This window comes from Acinonyx jubatus, chromosome X (assembly GCF_027475565.1).
Source record: "Acinonyx jubatus isolate Ajub_Pintada_27869175 chromosome X, VMU_Ajub_asm_v1.0, whole genome shotgun sequence".
In the NCBI taxonomy this organism is placed as follows: domain Eukaryota; kingdom Metazoa; phylum Chordata; class Mammalia; order Carnivora; family Felidae; genus Acinonyx; species Acinonyx jubatus.
In genome coordinates, this window is record NC_069389.1 from 14,612,271 (window position 1) to 14,635,065 (window position 22,795).

Sequence of the window (22,795 nt, forward strand, 5' to 3'; positions counted from 1 at the left end):
ATGAACGTGTCAAAGTCAACTATAAATCTCATACTTTGCCTTGATAAGAGTAACCCAGGATTCAGAGTCTGTTTGATGTAATCTCCAGTCTATAGTTACAAGGACCAGGAATCTGGAGACATGATAAGAAAGTCAATTTGTGACAGCATTAACGCTATTTAGCCTGGAAGCAGCTTTTGTGAATTTTCCAGATTATTGGCAGTGTTTGAAATCAGTTGATGTTTTCAGGTTCAATAAACTCAACCATGTATTTTTATACTTTTCAATTAGTAGATTTTTCAAACTTCTGAAAAAAAGCAATAAATATCCTTTTCCTTTTTTTAAAAAACAAATTTTATTTTAATGTTTATTTTTGAGAGAGAGACATGGAGCATGAGCAGGGGAGGGGCAGAGAGAGAGAGAGGGAGACACAGAATACAAAGCAGGCTCCAGGCTCTGAGCTGTCAGCACAGAGCCCGACACGAGGCTCAAACCCACGAACCCATGAACCGTGAGATCATGACCTGAGCCAAAGTCAGGCGCTTAACCGACTGAGCCACCCAGGTGCCGCTAAATATCCTTTTTCAAATATAAGTTTACGTAGGAGCAGTTTATAAAACTGATGTAAGTGGTATTTAATTAGAATATAATTTTAAGTATAATTTTGATTTATTGGAAAAGTAGTAAAAACTCAAATGTGAAATGTACATATTTCATTTCTGTCTCTAGCTTAAAAAAAAATGAATGGATGTACCACACATCATTTAACCAGGACCTTATTGATGCATACTTGAAGGTTATTTCCATTCTTTTGCTTTTACAAGCAATACTGCTGTGAATCATGTATGCTTATCTCTCTGTGGGTGTATTTCTGATGATCAATTCCTAGAAATTTAATTGTGTCATTAGGATATGTTTATTTTTAGTTTTGAAAGATATTATCAAATTAGCCTCCAAAAATTGTATTAATATACATTCCCACCAGCAATGTATGAATAAGCATAATTTCCTCATGCTCTCAGCAACATGGCATGTTATTTTTGGTTTTTACTAATTTTGGTTTTCACTAATTAGTAAAAATTCAAAAACTTGAATCTCAGTGTAGTTTTTAAAAAATTTTTTTTATTGGGGAGTATGGGTGGCTCAGTCAGTTAAGCATCCAACTTCGGCTCAAGTCATGATCTTGTGGTTTGTGGGTTTGAGCCCCATGTAGGGCTCTGTGCTGACAGCTCAGAGTCTGGAGCCCACTTTGGATGCTGTGTCTCCTTCTCTCTCTGCCCTCCCTGGCTTGTGCTCTGTGTCTCTCTCTCCTTCTCTCAAAAATAAATAAACTAAAAAAAAAAATTAATTAGTTAATTAAGGTAATCTCTACACGCATCGTGGGGCTCAAACTCATGACCCCGGATCAAGAGTCCCATGTTCTACCAACTGAGCCAGCCAGGCACCCAAAATCTCAAGTGTAGTTTTAATCTTCACTTTTTTATTATAAGTAAAGTTGAGGAACTTTTTATACATTTAAGAGCTGTTTGTGTTTCCTTTTCTGTGAACTATTTGTTCATGGCACTTTGCCCATTAAGAAAAATTCATTTTCTTCCTGTCTTATTGAGCAGTAGGAATGGTTTATGTGTTAGGATATTAACTTTGTGAATTCTTTTCCTCAGATTTTTACTTCTCTTTTCCCTTTGGTTTTTGCCTGTTTCATTTTTATGGATGTCTAAATGCAAACTTAACATGGCTAAAGGGGAATCCTGGATTTCCTCTCTCCTCCCTTCCTTTAACCTGCTTTTCTTGTAGTTTTCCTAAATGAAGAAACAACCTCCGTTTACTCAATTACTCCAAACTCTAAACCAAGGAATTATCCTTGCTTTCTCTCTCTCTTTTTTCCAAAAGATTTACTCCCTTTTGGGTATTGGCACAGTGGGGTGGTACAGAGTACAGAGATTTGGAATGAGGCTTTGCAGTCTTTTCAAAGAGTAAACTATACCCTCAATATAAGGCTCGAACTCATGATCCCAAGATCACATGCTCTTCTGACTGAGCCAGCCAGGTGTCCCATCCTTGATTTCTCTATCCTTACTTCTTATCTCTAATCCATCCTGAATTGTATTGGTTTCCCCTCCACATATATTCTGAATCAATTCATTTTCTTTATATCCCCCAACTAAGTCCATTCTGCCCTAATCCTTCACCTTGGTATCTGCAGTGGCTTTCTAGTTGTTCTGTCCCCAAACTGGCATCTCCTCTTCCATGTACTGAGCCATGTGCTTCATAGTTTACATGATTTTTTCCAAACACAGAATATTGGATTGTCATACCACTCCCTGAACCCACCTCTCCCATTGTTCAAAACCCTCTTGTGGCTCCTTATGTCTTATGATAAAGATAAAACTATATAAAATAACCCAACCTATTTTTCCAGTCTTACCTGATACTAGCTTATTAACTACCCCACCCCCGCCACCTTTCAGTCTTTGGTGTCATGTTCCCTCCTGACTTGGGAATTTCAAATAAATTGTTCTCTCCTGGAGCATTCCTCCCCCTCCATAAGTTGATGTCTAATTGTCCTACAGATCTTAGCTCACTGGACACTTTCTCTGGAAAAGCCAACCCTCCCTAATTAGGTGGGAACCCTCTGTTAGAAGCCCTTATAGTGCCTTATATCTCTTTTCCATAGGACTTATATTTGCAATTTTATGCTTATTGTGTGATTCTTTGATAAACTCCATGAAATAAGGAGTCTTTGTTTTGTTTACTGATATGTTCCCAGTGTCTATTCCAGTCAGTGCCTGGCATATAGTTAGCTCTCAAGACATTTATTGAATGATTGTTTAATTAAAAGTTTTCAAGTGTAGTGTTTACAGAATGTACCATTTTACCCTTTCTGAAAAACATGACTACATTTGCTCTAGGCCAGTCTTTTTCATCTTTAGGACTTGCCCAAGACCACTAAGGTTCAGCAATCTGATCTCCAAAGTCTTTCAGGGATGAAATGTATCTAGGCCAATGGTTTTGAATTCATTTAAATCCTCTGGGTATTCAACAGTCGTGGACTTCAGTTCTTTCTTTCGATTTTTCAGCTGAAGGTTAGTGTTGTTGGTGTTGTTGTTTTTGAGTAAAGGACAATAACTTAGATCCATCTTCTGATCCACATCAACCCAGCAAAATCTAGGTGGTTCCCAACTTTTGTAAGTTTACTTTAAGATCAATTATTTGGAATTTGGAGACCAGAACAAATTATCCCATGGAAACCATGATAAAGTTAATAATTATATTTTCATGCAGGTACCTTCAAAACCTTTTTAACCAACAGTATGTCTTAAATAGTACAACATTTGGGCGCCTGGCTCGCTCATTCAGAAGAGCATTCAACTCTTGATCTTAGGGTCATGAGTTTGAGCCCCATGTGGGGTATAGAGATTACTTAAACAAACAAACAAACAAACAAAAAACAAAAGAACTCCAATAGTATGAACCCTGAATTACTCTGAACAGGGTTTAGCTTTTTTTTTTTTTTTTTTTTTTTAAGTCAATCCTGAAGCCCTCAAATTCTCAGAAAACTAAAGAGTTTTGTAGGATTGGCAGTGCTTAGGCAAAAGATGAAGTAGCTAGGTAGGAGGTCCATTGAGTTGTTACTGGATTTCCTACCTCGTGGAAGGATTCTAAAGGTAAAGAGTGGGAAGGTAAGCTACATATTTGGAAGTTAAAAATTTTTATGCTATTAAACTGTGTATGTTACTTATGATAGTCAAATGTCACTTGGATTTAATAATGTGAACTGGTTTATGGAGAATGGATTGATAAATTACTCTCTCCACTTTTGGGAGAATAAAGCAGAATTATCACTTATGGGTCTTGTGGTCACATCTAGGAGGAAAACTAGTGCATTTTCTCCTCATTTATATGCAACATGGAGAAATTCTCTAACAAGATTGTAATTAGGATTTTTTTTGCAAGGCTGTGCTTTTCATAGACATGGTTTCTTTCTATACATGGATCATGAGTTTTAAGATGCTATCAAACTATTAAAACTCTCTTATAACAAGTTTTTTCATGTACCAAATTCATTCCTATGCAGTTTTCAGTGACAAAATGGTTCTCTCATTTGTATGTATGAAAACAATGCTAGAGACGAGAATAAAACTCAGGATTCAACTTATTTTGTACTCTCTTTGGGAAGAAGAAAGGACCCGTTCAGATGAAGATTATAATTTCAGCACAAAGGAAACATTTAAGGCCCAGGCACCTCTTAAATTCGATACTAATAATATATGAAATAAATTATAAGCCTTCTGTTTATGTCAGTTCTTGTAGGTACTTGCTTGCCAATGCAGAGACAAGATTGCTTAATTCCAGGTGTATTTCTTAGTGCAGAACACAGCCATGTTAAAGTTTGCTTACTTATTTGCTTACAAAGTTAATAGTAATAAAAGACTGCAAAGATTTTTTTTAGAGATTCTTAAAATATTCATGTTGGAAGGGACCTTAGAGGACATCTAGTTTAGTACATGACTTCTCTACCATGGCCAGGTCAAACTGCCTCCAGCAGCCTCTTTCTGCCCCCTGCTGGTCCCCTTCTTGTCTGCTATGCTTCAGATTATAGGTCTTCAGTGTTCCTTGAATGTATCAAGCTCTGTTAAGAGTCTTTGTACTTCCTTGAGCGCTCGCTCTTCACTTATCCTTGTTCCTGTTCTTTACATTAAACAGATTTCACTCAAATCTTAACTCCTCAGACAGGTCTTTCCCAGGCTACCCTATCTAAAAGAGGTCCTGCCCCCCCGCAATAACTCTATCCAAAGACTGTCTTCTTTTCTTCATAATACTTATCAATGCCTGGAATGATCATGTTTGTTTATTGTTTGTCTCCCCTCATTAGGCTCCATGAGAGCAGGGGCCATGTCTATGGTGTTCTCTGCTGTATCCTGAAACATCTAAGGTGGGCTGGCCCACTGTAGGTATCTGACAGATATTTATAGAATGCATGAATAATCATTGATGGTTCATTGTTGTTCAGTCACTACTGAGCTTTGTCTCCTTTTCACTTGTACCACTGATCTTAATTCTTCTCCCTAAAATAACTCAAATCATCTGCTCTATTCTTTTTCAAAGAGTCTTCAGACATTTAGATGTCAGTCTAATCAAAATCAAACTTGCCCAGTTTTCTTACCAGCTCCTTATCTGGCATAGTTTTGGAGTGTGGTCGCCATCCACGTTATCCATCACTGAGAGTTTTTGGTTTTGTTGATACCCAACACTCGAGACTGTATACTATGTGAAGTTTGAACCTTAGAAAAACTTCAGTTAAATTTTTTTGGTTAATGTCATATTGAAGTGCTTTATCTTTGATAAAAAGTTATTTTTTCGTTCCATATAGATGACCAAGAAACTATTCATAGATGATGTCACTATCAGAATTAACTCTTCGAGTTCTTAAAAATTTATTTTATTGAGGGATATAACAACTTAGAAGTACATAAAACATAAATGTACACTCTAATGGATATGTCTGTTTAACTATCAAGTCAAGAAATAGATCATTCCTAGTGTCCCAGAAAGCCCTCTATTTATCTTATCTCTTGTTGATTTCAACTCCTCTCTATAGGTAAGTAATGTCCTGATTTTTATAAGAAACCCTTCATTGGTCACTTTCTTTTCTTTTTTTTTTAAATAGATTTACCATTTATATAAGTAGCTAAACAATATAGTTTGTAGTTCAGCTTTGCCTGTTTTAAAATGGTATAAATGAAACAATACTCTTGTATTAGTTTTCTCTTGTTTTGTAATAAGTTATCACAAGCTTAGCAGCTTGAAATAGCACCCATATATTAGCTCACAGTTCTATATGTCAAAAGTGGGCATGGTGTGGCTTGGTTCTCGGCTTAGGATATCATAAGCCTGTTATCAGATGTTGGCTGGGCTGAGTTCTCTTTTTCCTTGATTAGTTCCAAAGTTGATTTCTAACATCCAGCTCTTTTTTTTTTTTTTTTAATTTCTTTGTTTTCTATTTCATGAACTTCTGCTCTTGGTTATTTCTATCTTTGTATTTTCTTTGGATTTATTTTACTGTTTTTTTTAACCTCTTTATTGATGTTTAGTTTATTAATTTTAATTTTTTAATATTTTGTGATATATGCATGTATGCCTCCCAGCCCCCCCCCCCGCATTGCTTTAGCTTCTTCCCGTAAATTTGTATTTTTGTTACTATTATTATTTTTTTTAATTAAGTAGGCTCAAAGCCCAACGTGGGCTTGAACACACAACCCTGAGATCAAGAGTTGCATGCTCTACTGACGGAGCCAGTCAGACACCCAGTATTTTTGTTATTTTTAATTGTCTGTTATGATTTGTTCTTTGACTTATGGATTATTTTAAGACTGTATTAATTTCCAAACATACAAATATTCTCTAGTTCCTTCTTTTGTGATTGATTTCTTGCCCATTTGCCTTGTGCTCAGAGAACATCTTCAGACTTCAATGATTGTAGTGTGTTTTGAATTGGTTTACAGCCTAGCACATTATCAGTTTTTGTAAATGTTCTGTGCGTGCTTGGGGGAAGAAAGGCATTCTGAAGTTCTTTGCTACAGTCTTGCTACAGTCTACAGTGTTCATTTGGTCAAGTTTAAAAAATATGTTCAAAATCTTCTGTATCCTGATATCTTTCTCTTCAAACTATCTATTGGATTCCTTTGCTGTTACTCAGTCTTTAAGTTCTAGAATTCTCATTTATTTTTCAAATTTGGTCTTCTACCTTTTGGACCTACTAGTTCTGTCAAAATGTTCAACCTTTGTGTTTTGATTAATTCAACCCTATGGTTGTATAGGTTATTCCTGATAATTTTAATATTACATGTCTTTCTGGATCATTTTCTGCTTCACACATTTCTATTGGTTCTTGTTCTTGGTATCATATTATGTACTGCTCATTGTAAATGAGAAATTATCTGTAGCAATATTGTGAGGCCTAGGTTGATGTTATCTTCCTGCAGAGACTTGCCTTTTTTCACATCCCCCCTTTTTGAACACCAGACAGCTGGTGACATTACCAGTCTGAATGTGAGACCACCTCAGTAACTGTGGTTTATTTTGGTCACTCAGATAATATGAAACTAGAATTCAAGTCTATCCAAGGATTGATTTATTTCTGTTTTCCTTTATCCTGGGAGTGTAGCTCTGAGGTTTCTACTTTGAGTGGTGGCTCATTAAACTTCTTCTTTGTGGCATAATCTTGCCTTTGACTTTTGCCCCTGGATTTGTAAGGATTTCAAGAGCAAGCCTGTTTTTCTCCCATTTTTTCTGGATCTTCAAGTGCCTGAGAGCTGAAACCATTTTGGGTGGTTTGGATTACCTTTCTGGGTCCTATTCTTTTGCCTTGATTTCAGCCATTTAATACTTTACGATCTTGTCTTTGGGATTTTTAGGCCATTTAAAAAAAGTACTTCCTCCAATATTTGTATTTGTCCTCAAAAGGACATTTCATCCAAGTTACTTAGTTATTTAAAGCTAAGGTTGTCTGAGTTTTTAGGTCTTAAAAATTCTCAGGGGTGCCTGGGTGGCTTCAGTTGGTTAAGCATCCAACTCGATTTTGGCTCAGGTCATGATCTCATGGTCACAGTGCATGGTTGGGATTCTCTTTCCCTCCTCTCTCTGCCCCTACTCCTACTCGTGTGCACGCTCTCTCTCTCTCTCCCAAAAAAACTCAGTGTTATTCATATAAAATTATAGTGAAATTCAATTTGGCATTAAGTTTTTTTCTCTGTATGAATACTGGTAGTTAAAAGACTGTTCTTAACACCTATGTTATACATTTACTCACACATTTGAATTCTGATTTCCAGTTTGTATTACTCAATTTTGATTTCTACAGAGAATAGGTAGGACCTAATGTTTCTTTGTATATACTTATATGCATCACTTTTGGGGGGGGCGAGGTCTTCTTAGTGTGGATGATTTAATTTTTACCTCAAGTTTCCTTTGAAATGAGCCATGCCATTATTGTCAGAGAGTTGGATATTTAAATGTTTCCTGGGTGTTCTTCCAAATAAGCTAGAGAAAATGAAAGAATAATTCATTCTCATAAGCACTCTGAGCATCTTTTACCTGTAATGTGACTGACTTAGATCTTCGTATGGCTGACTCCTTCTTGTTACTGATCTATTTCACGTCAAATATCACCTTTTTAGAGAGGCCTCTGAGAAGTCATTCATTTTTGGGGCGCCTGGGTGGCTCAGTCGGTTAAGCGTCCGACTTCAGCTCAGGTCACGATCTCGCGGTCCGTGAGTTCGAGCCCCGCATCGGGCTCTGTGCTGACCGCTCAGAGCCTGGAGCCTGTTTCAGATTCTGTGTCTCCCTCTCTCTGTGACCCTCCCCCGTTTATGCTCTGTCTCTCTCTGTCTCAAAAATAAATAAACGTTAAAAAAAAATTAAAAAAAAAGTCATTCATTTTTTCCCCCTTCATAACAAATATTAGTATCTGATGATAATCTTGTTCCCCCACCCCAGCAAAATATGAAGCCCCATGAGGCAAAGACCTTGTCTATCTTGTTCACTGCTATCTTATGTGTCCTATTTACCCATTTTCTGAAATGTATTAGGCAGTCAGTAATTATTTAAGCAATGAATGATATACTTACTAATATTTTTCTGGGGCGCCTGGGTGGCTCAGTTGGTTAGGGATCAGTCTCTTGATTTTGGCTCAGATCATGATCTCATGGTTTGTGAGATCGAGCCCCGTGTCAGGCTTTGCACTGACAGCACAGAGCCTGCCTGGGATTCTCCCTCTCCCTCTTTCTATGTCTCTTTCTCAAATGTTAAAAAAAATATTTTTCTGAAATTGTGACATTTTCTCTAGATGTCAGTAGTACTTTATTTTTTTTATTTTTTATTTTTACGTTTATTTATTTTTGATAGAGACAGAGCACAAGTGGGGGAGGGGCAGAGAGAGAAAGAAACACAGAATCTGAAGCAGGCTCCAGGCTCTGAGCTGTCAGCACAGAGCCCTATGAAGGGCTCGAACTCAGAAACCGCGAGATCACGACCTGAGCCGAAGTCGGATGCTTAACCGACTGAGCCACCCAGGTGCCCCATAAATGTCAGTAGTACTTTAAAAATTTATTATTCCATTAAAGTTTTCTAAAACAAGTATAGTATCTGCTTTCTTTTGCTTCTAATTTGCAAAAACATTATTTGTAAATATTGAATGAAAAATCAGATAATAAGAATTTGGCCTAAAGTAAACATTATTATTATATATTGAACTGAAAGGAGGTCAGTGTTGCTAGAGTGAAGTGAGCCAAGGGGGAGAGAATAGTTGGATGTCAGAGGAAGGGAGTTTAAAGGCCTTGCGACTCATGTGGACTTTGACTTTCACTCATAATGTGGGAGGCCATTTGAGGGTTTTGAGCAAAGCAGTGACATGATGTGACTTATTCTAAAGATTTTGTGTGGAGACCAAGATTGAAGGGGTAGGTGAGTGTGGAGCCATAGGGATATTGAAGTATGTCTACTTGTGGGCTCTCACATCAGTTTCAAAGGCAAATTTGTCTATCTCTGTGCCAAGACCACCCTATCTTAATTTCTTTTACATTTTATTTATTTAATCTCTGCACCCAACATGGGGCTTGAACTCATGACCCTGAGACCAAGAGTTGCATGCTTAACTGACTGAACCAGCCAGGCACCTCATCCTGTCTTAATTTCTATAGCTGAGTTCTAAGCCTGAATATATTTGGTAGGACATTCTCCCAGATCCTACCCTCAAGATCGAGTCTTCCTACTTTTCTTATAAGGAGGGTGTTGGCAGTATTTGGAACTCTGTTCTTCCATATATATTTTAGAATCAGCTTGTTTTAATTCCTCAGAAAGCCCTGTTGGGTTTTCGATTGGGATTTTGTTGATGGTTTAGATTACTATGGAGAGGGCTGACATCTTTTTCATTTTAAATGTCATTGCCATTTACCATTGATTATTATTATTTTTTAATGCTTATTTGTTTTTGAGAGAGAGAGACAGAGACAGAGTATGAGCGGGGAAGGGGCCGAGAGAGAGGGAGACACAGAATCTGAAGCAGGCTCTAGGCTCTAAGCTGTCACCACAGAGCCCGATGCAGGGCTCGAACTCACAAATGGTGAGATCATGATCTAAGCCAGACCGAAGTTTTGGTTAATTGACTGAGCCACCCAGGCATTCCGAGAATTAACATCGTTATAGTATCGACTCTTCCAGCCTTAAAATTGGGATAACTCTATTTAGGTCTTCTCTGATGCCTTTGAAAAAAGTTATATATACATATATATATATACACATACACACATATATTTGTTATGCTAAATCTGTAGTGCCTCTTTTGTTGTAAATGTGGTTTAAAAAACTTTAATTTAAAAAATTTAATTTAATTAAAAAATTACATTTTCTGTTTATTGATGTTTATGAATACAGTTGATATTTGTATATTAAGCTTATACTCAGCTACCTTGTTAACATTTATCATTCAAGTGATTTGTAAATTCTTTTGAATTTTCTGTGTAGGCAGTAATATTTGTAAATTCTATTTTGCTTCTCTTTCCAATCCAATATGTTCTATTCGTTTATTTTTTATTTTACTGAGATGGCTATAATGCATCAGGATAATGTTTAATAATAATGTTAATAAGCATTAAAAGTAGGACTTTTGTCATATTCTTAATTTTTAAAGGGACTGTGTCTAAGATTTTGCCTTTACGAATGATGTTTGTTGTAGGTTTTTGTCAGATACTTTTATCAAGATATGAACATTTTAGGGTACCCTGGATGGCTCAGCCAGTTGAGCATCTGACTCTTGATTTTGGCTCAGGTCATGATCCCAGGGTTGTGGGATTGAGCCCCCATGTCAGGCTCTGCGCTGAGTGTGGAGTGTGATTGAGATTTTCTCTCTCTCCCTCTGCCCCTTCCCTGCTCACACTCTGTCTAAAAATAAAGAAATAAAATAAACATGTTAAAAAATTATATAAAAAAAGATATGAACATTTTAAAAGCATTTAATTATGGGCATTCCGCTGTTTAGAAAGTTTGTGCCAGTTTGTATTCCTAACGTCAGCATATGAAAAGACATACTTCAAGTCAGTACTTTTCCACACCGCATGGGTACTGATTTTTGAAAAGTTTCAAATTTTATAGGCAACAGAGAATTTCTTTATTGGTTTTTATTTCTTCATTTGAAACCAATATTTTGTGTTAGCACAGCTGTTATTTTTCATAAAGATAGCGTAGTTTTTGAAACAAAATGATTTCAGATTTAGAGAAAAGTTGCAAAGATAGTACAAAGAAATTCGTGTTTCATAGACCCTTGACCCAGATTTCCCAAATGTTAACATTTTAATCATCCTTTTTCTTTTTCCATACACATGTACTTATTCTTTGCCCTGAGTGATTTAAGTTGCAAACTTTATCTCTAAAAATGTTGGTGTTCTTTCTTTTTTTGTTTGTTAAATTTTTTAATAGACTGTCTTATTCTAGAGATTCTGGGGTGCTTTATTAATATTAAACTATTATTGACATATAACATATTAGTTTCAAGTGTACAATGTAATGATTCGATATTTGTATATATTGTGAAATGATCACAGTAAGTCTGGTTAACAATGATCACTACACACAGTTACCAATTTTTATTCTTTGTGATGAGAACTGCTTTTTTTTTAAGTTTATATATTTTCAGAGAGAGCTCAAGCAGGGGATGAGGGGGGAGAGAGAGAGAGAGAGAGAGAGAGCGAGCGCGCGCGAGAGAGAGCAAAAACAAAAGCGAAAGTGAAAGAATCCCAAGCAGTCTCTGCACTATCAACGCAGAGCCTGACCGGGGCTCGAACCCACGAACTGTGAGATCATGACTGGAGCCAAAATCAAGAGTCAGATGCTTTACAGACTGAGCCACCCAGGTGCCCCATATTCCTTGTGATGAGACCTTTAAGATCTACTCTTTTAGCAACTTTCAAATAGACAATAAGGAATTATTAACTACAGTCACATGTTGTACATCACTCATAATAGTTTATAGCAAAAAAAATTTTTTTCTTCTCCAGGTTTCAGTCCAGTCTGGGATCATACATTATATTTAATTATCATGTCTCCTAAGCTTCTTTTAACAGTTACTTGGTTCCCTGTCCTTTATAACCTAGACATTTTGTAAAGAATATAGTCCAGTTATTTAGTAGGATGTCCCTCAGTTTGGGCTTGTCTGTTGCGGCCTATGGTTAGATTCAGGTTTTACCTTTTTGGAAGGAATGCCACAGAAGTGTTTTATTGCATCCTATCAGGGGGCATATGATGTTGGCTTGTCCTATTATTGATGATGTTAACTTTGATCATTTAATTAAGGTGGTGTCTGACAGAATTCTACACTATGAAATTACTATTTTTCCCCTTTTAATTAACGGGTATTTTGTAGTGGAGCTACTTTGAGACTAGATAATATCCTGTTTAGTATCAGACTTTCAACCACTAGTTTCAGCATATGTTGATGATACTTTCCCGAAATAATTATTACCAAGGTGGTTGCCAAATGGTGATTTTCTAATTCCATCACTACATTTATTATTTGGAATTATACTCTCAGAGCTTTTCCTTCTCCCTTCATTTATTTATGTAAGTAAGGACTGGTGTGTTTTTATTTTATTCTGTGGATTATAATCTATTTTTATTAATTTTGCTGTTGAGATGTTTCTCATTTGAACAGAAGTGACTCAAGTTGACTCCTGTGTCCTTTAGACATGCCCCCATCATTCTTTGAGCATTACCTTCTTTTCTGGCACCACAAAAATATATCCTGGTCCCATAGTGTACTTTTCCTTGCTCTTGCCTGGGAATCAGCCGTTTCTCTGAGGAACCCTGGTTCCTTTCATTGGTGCACTGGCTGTGCCCATGAATGTTGGAGTGTCATTGCTTCTAGGCCCCCTCAGCAGATAGAGCTAGGGAATATATGTATATGTCTATATATATTTCCATACACAGTTATATCTATTTCTGCATCTATGTATTGAGAACTGAGCTGATATGTTTAGCTCTAATTCCAAGCCTTCACCCTTTTCCCATTTGTAACTTCGTTTTATGAGAATAAGAAACCAAACTCATCATCCACAATGTATTTATTTACTTATTTGCTCAATCCAAGAATACACATAAAGAGTTCTCATATCTGTGTAAAAGTAAATATCTAAGTATATGTTTAGAAAAAAATTTTTTTGTTTATAGCTTAAAGAGAGTATGTAGTTAAAACATTGGTTTAAAAATTTTTAAAAAATGTTTATGCATTCTTGAGAGAGAGGGAGAGACAGAGCACGAGCAAGGGAGGGGTAGAGAGAGAGGGAGACAGAATCTGAAGCTGGTTCCAGGCTCTGAGCTGTCAGCACACAGCCCGATGTGGGGCTCGAACCCATGGAACTGTGAGATCATGTGAGATCATGATCGGAGCTGAAGTCGGAAGCTTAAAAGACTAAGCCACTCAGGCACCCCAAAACATTGTTTTCAGAAGTTACCTGGAGTCGTTTCTGTTTCCCTTGACCCCTTTGCAGAGTGGCTATGTTACTCATTTCAAATACAGTTAGGTACATTTGTTTTTGTTCCATTTTGGGTTCTTCTCTCTTATTATTATTTTTCTTCTTTTTTTTTAGTATATGAAACATTAACATGATTTTTTAAAAATGTACACAAAGGATAAATTATTAGAGTGCTGAATAAAAATTTAGGGCTTTTGTGTTTTTTCTTTCAGGGAATCATTTAATACTTCACATTACAACAAAATGTGAAAGTTCCTGCCAACCTGTGAGAATTTCTTCCTTCAACATTTTCTATTTACTGCACAACTTTCTCAGTTCTTTTTTGATGCCATGTTTTGTGGCTTGCATCAAAAGAGGAGTTTGTCTTCATGAAGATTCCTAACATTGGTAATGTGATGAATAAATTTGAGATCCTTGGGGTTGTAGGTGAAGGTAAGTTTAGCATTCCTTGAGTTTGTGATTAATGTATGTAGTTATACCTACCACTACAAAAGTTACTACTTCAGATCCTATTAATTTTACCTATATTTATTGAGATATGTGTTTGAGTAAAATATAAAAAATAAAATTGTGCTTAAACTATTTGGGTTTTACTCTCCAATTGAAAGTTAATAACATTTTAAAACCTTTTAAAATTTAATGAATCAGATTTCTTTCTTTTTCTTTTTAAAAATTTATTTATTTATTTATTTATTTATTTATTTATTTATTTAGAAAGAGAGCAAGCAGGGGAGGGGCAAAGAGAGAGGGAGTGACAGAATCCCAAGCAGGCTTCCTGCTGTCAGTGCAGAGCAGACTTGGGACTCAACTCACAAACTGAGATCATGACCTAAGCTGAGATCCAGAGTTGGATACTTAACCGACTGAGCCACCCAGGCGCCCCAAATTAGAGATTTCTTAAGGCTGCCTTCATTTCATTGTGTTAATTAGCAATTATGGTTTCTTTATAGTTTTTTGTTACATTTTATTTTTATATCAGTCTTATTTTGAATAATTTAAAATTTATTTCTAGAAGTTAAATTTTACTAAATACACGGTAAATAAATGAATAACTTATCTATTTGTTCTCTATTTGTCTTTGAGAATGGTAAACCACATTTTTATAAGTTCTGAGGCTTACAACTTGATCAGATTTTAACATCTCTGAAATCAGGATGTGTGTTATAATTTATAGCATGTCATGGTTTAATTGGTAGCACTCCCCCCCCCCCACTAGTACATAAAATGCTTATGATCAGTGACATCATTAATTTGATGAAATATGGTAATTCATTTTTCATAAGTCTTCCTGAATTTTCCTTCTTAGTAATTTTTGCTTTTGACTTAAAGATAACTTTATGGGGATTTTGAGAAATGATTCTTTTAATAGGGTATGAGTGATTATAATTATGGTTTCTTAGCATTTATATCTTTAAAGCAAATGTTATAAAAATTTTATATCTTATGAATTTTCAAATAAATTGTGAATGTTAGAAGAAGTTTTAATGATTTACCTATGTGAACAATAAAGCTGTTCTAGATAGTAAGTTAAATCCTTTTCAAATAAATAGAAACAAAATACAGTCTGATCATTGGGTGCTTGCTTTAAGATCTGGAGTGGCTAAGAAATACATATATATTAAGTAAATTAAAAACTGTCTAGTAAACTCTACATTCCTGTAGCCTACCCAGTGCATTTTCACTCATAGCCTACCCAGTGCATTTTCACTCTGTAGTGAAATGGCATGGGCAGTTAAATCTGGATTAAAGGATTGCCTGGTGATGGTGGAATTAAGTTGGATGGTTGTAGTAGCTGATTCCATCCTGACTCTGATAATATGATTCATCCATCTCTACCGAAGTGAGGGAAACTTGTTCTCGTTCCCTAGATTCTGTTCAAGACACATTTCCCAATTACATCTCTCTTAAGTCCCTTTGTCATAGATGTGTGCAGGCTTTGCCTGTCTTTTAATGTTATTGACATTTATACACACCTCAAGTATCATACATTACATGTTGATTTTACTAATTAGGTTGTCACAATATAACTCTAACCTCAGTTTCTTGGGTACCTTGCTGTTGACTCTGTTCTGCCTGTGAGGAAGTAGTTTTTTTGGCTAGAAAAGAGGATGAATAACCCAAAAGGTAGTCATGAATCTCATCAAAATATACCGAAGAAAGTAGAAGTCCATGACTATAAATGGCCAAAAAGCCTTGGACTGCTTGTGGTCTGTGTCCTTGTAGTGAGTTTTGATGTATGGCAAAACTGTAGCAATTCCTACTAGTTATTAATTGGAATGTTTAAGCCTATACTATTTTGCCGGTCAGGAAAGACATTCAGGTATCCTAGAAGAGGATTTAAATGTCTCTTAGGACTGAGGTCATTAGCTTTTAAATTTTAAGTTTTCTAGAATCTTTTGCGTTAATTTTCCTTTACTCTTAAAGTTCTTAGGTCCACATCTTGTCTCCAGAACTTTTAAGCTTAAATTAAAATGTCTCAAGTGAAATGTTCTTTAAAAAGAGAAACATTCAGGGGCATCTGGGTGGCTTAGTCAGTTAAACATCGATTTCGGCTCAGGTCATGATCTCATGGTCTGTGAGTTTGAGCCCCACATCAGGCTCTGCACTGATAGTGTGGAGCCTGCTTGGGATTCTCTCTCTCTGCCTCTCTCTTTCTCTGCCCCTCCCTTACTTGCGCGCTCTCTGTCTCAAAATAACAATTTTTTAAAAAGAGAGAAACAATTTAAGAATACTTGTTGGGAAAATGGGTTGCTTATACTCTTGTTTTATAAAAAAACATAAATATCCATTCTCTGTATGTGGCTCATAGCATAATTTCTGCAGAGTACTATCATTTTAGCGTTCATTATTATAACAAGATAGTATAACATTTTACTGATAACCAATGTAAATATAATAGAACTTTTATTTCTCTAAGAGCTATAGTTTGTATATGTGCCCCTAATTGTTTATTTCTTTTTATTATAGGAGCCTATGGAGTTGTGCTTAAATGCAGACACAAGGCAAGTACATGGTTTTTAAAAAGAAAATACTGTATATGTTTAACTGTTTAGAAATGAACGTATTGTTCTGTGTATGTGGGCATATAATTAAAACTGTTGGCTATGATAATGATGCTTAATAAAGTGGAATGAACATGTAAACCCAGAAAAGGGAGAGTACTTTTGGACAAGCTCTATCATGATTAGGTAGTCATTAGTTATTTGTGGTCATATGGTATTTTTTTCTCAGTTGAGCTATGTGTATAGGTGAAAAGATTCCTAATGGGAAGAGAGAAAAGGTGACAGAGAAGAAATCAATGCAGTGACAGATTTATGTTGAAGCACTTAAGAGCAAGAAGGAGTATTCAGTCAGTATTTTTTGCATGGAGCCAGTAACTTAGATTGCTTGATGGATCTGAATCCAGATTTTGAAAGGTAGTGGATTGGTGTTTGGTATGAAATAGGGCTTTGGATAATAGTACATGATTATCATTACTGGTTGTAGTTGATCACACTTGTAAAACCTTGTGATGGATCTTATGATATAGATTATTTGTTACACTAATCACCAATTATTCAGGGAAGTTATTTCAAGTTTCCCACAGCTGTTGCTCAGAGGTAAGTGTGTTTTACTCAGAGACTAACTTTAACATGGCGAGTGTTGATTAAGCTGTAACAATTTTAAATGTTAGGTTAAATATTTTTCTGTCATGATATACTTAGTCTGAGTATTAAAATCTGGCCTCTTGCTATTATGTGTATAATTTTGTTAAGACCAAAGGTTAAAGTTTTTTGTGGTATTTTCTAATGGTTTAATTTATGTCTGAGATGAGCTTAACAATTTAGTCCAACTCATTTAATTAAATTCTCAAATCTATTAATCATAACATATATGTATGTGTATATATGTGTAAATAAAGAGGATACCATTTTTATGTTTATTTTTTCTTTCCTGTTGTACAAAATCGTATGTTTTAGATTTACGTCTTCATGGCAGTTGATGTACATTTGGGATTTAGATCATAAGTCTCTTAATTTGGTTCAATGAATTTTCTATTCTTGAAATTGAGTGTTCAAAGTATCTTATGTTGGTAATAGTTATCTGAAGATGTCTGCCAGTAAATCCTCAAAAAAATGGGTGGAATACTGTGGTTTTTGATTCAGGATGATTAAGAATTTAAAATAATAAATGTAATCAAAATAAATTTAGCACCTTGAATACCTCATTAAGAAATATTACTGCAGTTGGAAATTAAACAAGTGGAAAGCTCTCTAATGAATTTCTATACCGGTAATGAGTTGCCTTGAGTTATACTAAATTTCTGAAGCTTCAAAAAAATAAAATTCCTTGGTGGATACTACTCAAGGGAAATAGGTTGTTCGTTTCCAAGTTAAATTTGACTCTTTTATGAACATAATACTTCCTCTTATACCTTGGCTCTGTTGATACGGCATAGCTAATGGAAGCTTTAGTTCTTAATTTTAATCTTTGAGTTTTAAAATTGAAAGATTTCTGATACATAATGCAAGTCTTCTAACAGTGTTTTCTCTCAGTCTTGTCACACTTCTTCCTGTGACTGTTCCCCCTATGCTTTTTTTAACCTTATCTAAGCTCTCTTTCTGCCTTTTATGTAAAAATAAACTTTATTAATTGAATATATTCAACTAATACATGTTTTTACCTTCCCATGTGTCTGGTTTACTCATTTGTGAAGATACGCTTGTTACCTGTACCTGGTTCTCATAATACACACTGTTAGTGCCAGCAAGATGGGCCCAGAGTGAAAGTACATGAGGATAGATAGGTATCTCTGCTCTTGGGAAGCCAACTCTAAATGTGACCTCTGATTCCTAGGGCACTTAGTTATAAGCATGAATAAACCATAGTTTTCTTTCTTTTGTATGGCTATGGTCTAAAGAGGTAGAGTAATAGATACTTAAAAAAATAACCCAAGAGGTTTCTGCAAATGACACTGCATCTAAAAAGTATCTCTTTTTACGACCCTTCACTAAATGAGAGATTTGCAGACTAGCTCGAAGTATTGTTGCTTTTTCCTTTCATGCATCTAAAAAGATACTGCTGGGTGGAAAATGTAAAGCATAAATTAGTGCCAAACTCAGAGTAATATAAAACTCTTTTTAGAATCTGCAGCTGTTTAGTCATTAGACTTGTTATAGATATATCCTTTTTTTCAGCTAGAATCAGACCTTCAAATCTTTACCCCATTATCCAAAAGTAGAGCATTTGATGCTTCTAAGATTTATCCTTTAGAATCAATCAAATGGATTACTATGAAATCTCATGTTATAGTTAAAAATGGGTATCATCTTCCCTGTTATATCCATTATATGTAAAATGATCATGTCTGTATATTTTGCATAGCTTTTACAAATTTAGGGAAATGCTTATAAAATGTATAAATCAGGTCTGTGTGATTATGTGTGCATAGGTATGTGCGATCACTTATGCATAAATTTGCCATCTTTTGGAGAGGGTTGGCCATGGGTGTATATATAATTAAATAATTCCTAGGACATTATATATTTGAGCAAATATGAAAGAAAGTTACTGTTTTAATCTGGGTCCTATTGCAAGAAATTTAGAGGTCATGTTTATAAACAAATGTATCTTGTCTTTTGTGAACACAATATGATGTTGGGCTATTCCAGGCCAAAGACCATATTTCTTAATTTACTGAAATGCTGCCTAATTGAAAAGAAAAATGCAACTGTACTCTTTTCCACAGCTTCTGTTTATTGTGTGTGTATACATATATATATATATATATATATATATATATATATATATAATGTATATACACGCACATTGGAGTTTTATATATGAAAATTCATATATTAAGTGTTAGGCTACTTATGATACCTCAGGACTACTTAGGTTCTGGTTTGGACCTTTGCTCTCCAGATATGCAGTGCTGATTTTCTTTTTATTTGCATGTCTGCTTTCAAGTACTTATGAGAGGGGAGGCATGTTTTACTGCATACTTTTCTTTGCAGAAGCTCAAAGAGGTCATCCTTAAAGCAGGGAAAATGGAATGCAGTGACATAGGGAGATGTGATTAGAACTGGAGATGATAGATTGTGCAACCTGTTTGAGAGGTTGGAGGGCAATGCTAACTGATTCTAGGACAGGGAAATGCCGATTCATGTATTTCCTTTCCTGTGGCTGGGGTTGACACAGGAGAAATTTTTGTTTGTTTTGAATTAGTAGGTGACATGCTCTTGGGATAACTGGTTATACAAAGCCATGTAGAATCCAGTGTTGGGGGTAGAGCCTATAAATATTTAATAAATAATAAAGTGGACTTAAATTACAGAACCAAAAATGAAGGGCACTTTTGAGAGCTGTTACAGAGTACCAGGTTCCTGTGGAAAGATTAGAGATGATCCCAAGGGTTTGTGGTAAAGTGAAAAATCATTGGTATCATTTATCTGATTTAAAAACTTATAAAGGATATAAGTTTAGAGGGAGAAATAATGAGTTTAGCTTTCATAAAAAAAGTGTAAAATGGCAGCAGAATACCAAACCTGGTAATAAGTACCACATATTGAGCATCTAACGCATGCTGGCTAACTCTGCTAGATGCTTTACATTTACTCCCTACAACATTTCTACTCTTATACCCATTTTACAGATAAGAAAGCTGAGGCATTATACAGAGGTTATGTGTTAGGGCCAAGATTTTGCAGCCAAGAAGTGGTAGAACCAGGATTTGGTCTCATATCAGAAATCGCTAACTTGAACATGAACTAGGTGGAACTGTGAAATGTTACGGACCTTCCAAGAGTGAGTACAGAGCAGAGTTGAGGGCATCCTTAAATAGTCCTACCGAAAGGAGACGGAGGCGCACCTCTAGAAAGCAAGGAAGAAAGATTTTGTAAAATGGTATTCACTAACAATGTAAAAATCCACAACAGGATGCATGATGATAAGGATTGAGGGGTGAGAAAATCCATTTCATTTAACGTTGCTGTTTAGTAATGACCTCTTTAAGTGAAATGGTACGTTGAATTCAGAGGTTAAGGAGAGAGTAAGCAGAAAAAATCTGGATTGTGCCATTTTCCATTTTGAGAGTTGAGAAATTGAGATTGAGAGTACTAGGAGGAATAGTTTTGATTAAATATTCACTAGTCAGCAGGGGCACCTGGGTGGCTCAGTCAGTTAAGCATCCAACTTTGGCTCAGGTCATGATCTCACGGTTCATGAGTTTGAGCCCTGTGTCGGCCTCACTGCTGTCAATGCAGAGCCCACTTTGGATCCTCTGTCTCCCTCTCTTTCTGTCCCTCCCCCTCTCACGCTCTTTCTCTTTCTCTCGCAAAATATATATATATATTTAATAAAAATTCACTACTCAGCAATACCCATATTTTCCCCTACTAAAAGCCATTCTTTGGTTATTTGTTATAATTTACTATGAGCAGTTTGTCTTTTGCTGTAAGAATTCATTTTTAGCAAGCTTTATGTATTTTGAATTAGTGATTTCCTCTTTTTCTTTTTCACATTAATTTTGTTTTCCACCAAAAAGCTGAATATGATTTGGTCACATAAAAAAATAAAAAAAAAAAAAAACAACGAACTATTTTAAAGAAGATACTTGAGGAAAAGTCCATGAACCATCACCAATTTAACAGATTATAGTCCACCATCTAAAACCACACAGTTATTTTCTACTAAAACAAAATAAACTTTGTTTCAGTTTTTTTCCACATTAAATGAAACAAGTCTTAAATTGTTTTTTAGATTTAAGTTTTACATGTGAATTGAGGTTTTTAAAATTTTTTAAACGTTTATTTTGAGAGAGATAGGGAGCGATCAGGGGATGGGCAAAGAGAGAGGGAGAGAGAGAATCCCTAGCAGGCTCTGCAGCTGTCAGCACAGAGCCTGATGTGGGGTTCGAACCCACAAACCGTGAGATCATGACCTGAGCTGAAACTAAGAGCCAAATGCTTAACTGACTGAACCACCCAGGCGCCCCTGAATTGAGTTTTTAGAATAAAACTTAGATGAATCAACAATGAGAAATTGAATATATGGGATTATTTTCTTTGTCATTACTTTTCTCCTTATTTAAATAAAAGTAAGATGTGTGTTCCTGCTTCTTGTCTATAAAATTTCTAGCATTTGAAGAAAATTAGAGAGAGACTTGGGTTTTTAATAAAGATTGTAGGAAGCTGGAAATATTTAAGTATTGATTATTTCACCATAATCATTTTTTGAAGTAATTACACTTTCCTAAATGACTTTAATTTATTGCGCGTTATGGAGATTAACGAGATGCCAATGTTAAAATGGGCTTTGGGTCGGTAACAAAGATAATAGGAATCATCAGTTGGGGAAGACCTCTTCTGTCTACTCTTAAAGATGCACTTATATAGAACCATTACTTCTGTGTGGTTTCCTCTCTTGACCGATTTTTTCTTACTGATCAATTAATTGTGGAAAAGTTCCTGGAACACTACAGCAGTCTTACCAAAATCATATTTCTGTGTATTATAATATTTTGCATTTTAAATTCTGCTAGTCTTTTGATAAGGGACAAACTGCCTATGTTTTTGTTGTCTTGTTATCAGTAAAAGTAATAATGGTTTATGTGTCAATTTCCAGGTGAGTCTAACTTCTTCCAGGAACTAAAAGAATTTTTAGCTTTTACCAGCTTCATGGTTATCTTTATCCTCATCATCCTAATCTAGATTTGTTTTGTTTGTTTGTTTGTTTGTTTTTTAGTAAATGGGATTAAAAAAATGGTCCTGTTAGAACTGGCAGGTACTAACTATGCATGCATTGTCTACACACGGAAGACTTTAGCTTGTTCATCCTTCTCACAGTGACTCAACTCCTAAATGATTTGTCCATCCCTCCTGCACACACTCCTCCACCTCCCAACCAGGGGATGAGTTGGCTGGGGCACTAGATGGACGTTAAAGTCTTCTTTGTATGCTAATTGTAAAAACATAATTAGTTTAAAGAAAAGAATGTTCTATACCTTTTTCAGATGAGTAATTTCGTTACCCTCTGATACATGTCTGTGCTTAAGGGATTTATACTAGCTCTTTAATGCAACTTTTCAAAACTTCAGGAGCAAAAATGAAAGTAAATAATTTTTTTTACACAGCCTTGAAATATGTATTCACTGGTAATACAGGAAAAGGAACGTCTCAACAAATGCCCATATGGTGGATACTTTTAAGTAGTTAAGCTTAACAATTGTTGAAATCACTAGCTGGAAAGTAGTACACAGTGATCTATTTCTATATAAATAGTAATCCAACCCTGAAATACTATTAGAAGCTACA

The 22,795-nt window shown here is 35.5% G+C and overlaps 1 protein-coding gene across 4 annotated transcripts in view; it reads left to right on the top strand.

Annotated features, from left to right (window-relative positions):
• CDKL5 (cyclin dependent kinase like 5) overlaps positions 1-22,795 on the top strand; it is a 196,711-nt gene that overhangs the window by 55,491 nt on the left and 118,425 nt on the right. For all 4 annotated transcript variants that reach the window (XM_027054643.2, XM_027054640.2, XM_027054644.2 and 1 more), the window contains exons 2-3: positions 13,715-13,934; positions 16,470-16,504. In XM_027054643.2, coding sequence (XP_026910444.1) covers positions 13,871-13,934; positions 16,470-16,504 — 99 coding nt within the window. In that variant the 5' untranslated portion in view covers positions 13,715-13,870. The remainder of the gene's footprint in view (positions 1-13,714; positions 13,935-16,469; positions 16,505-22,795) is intronic.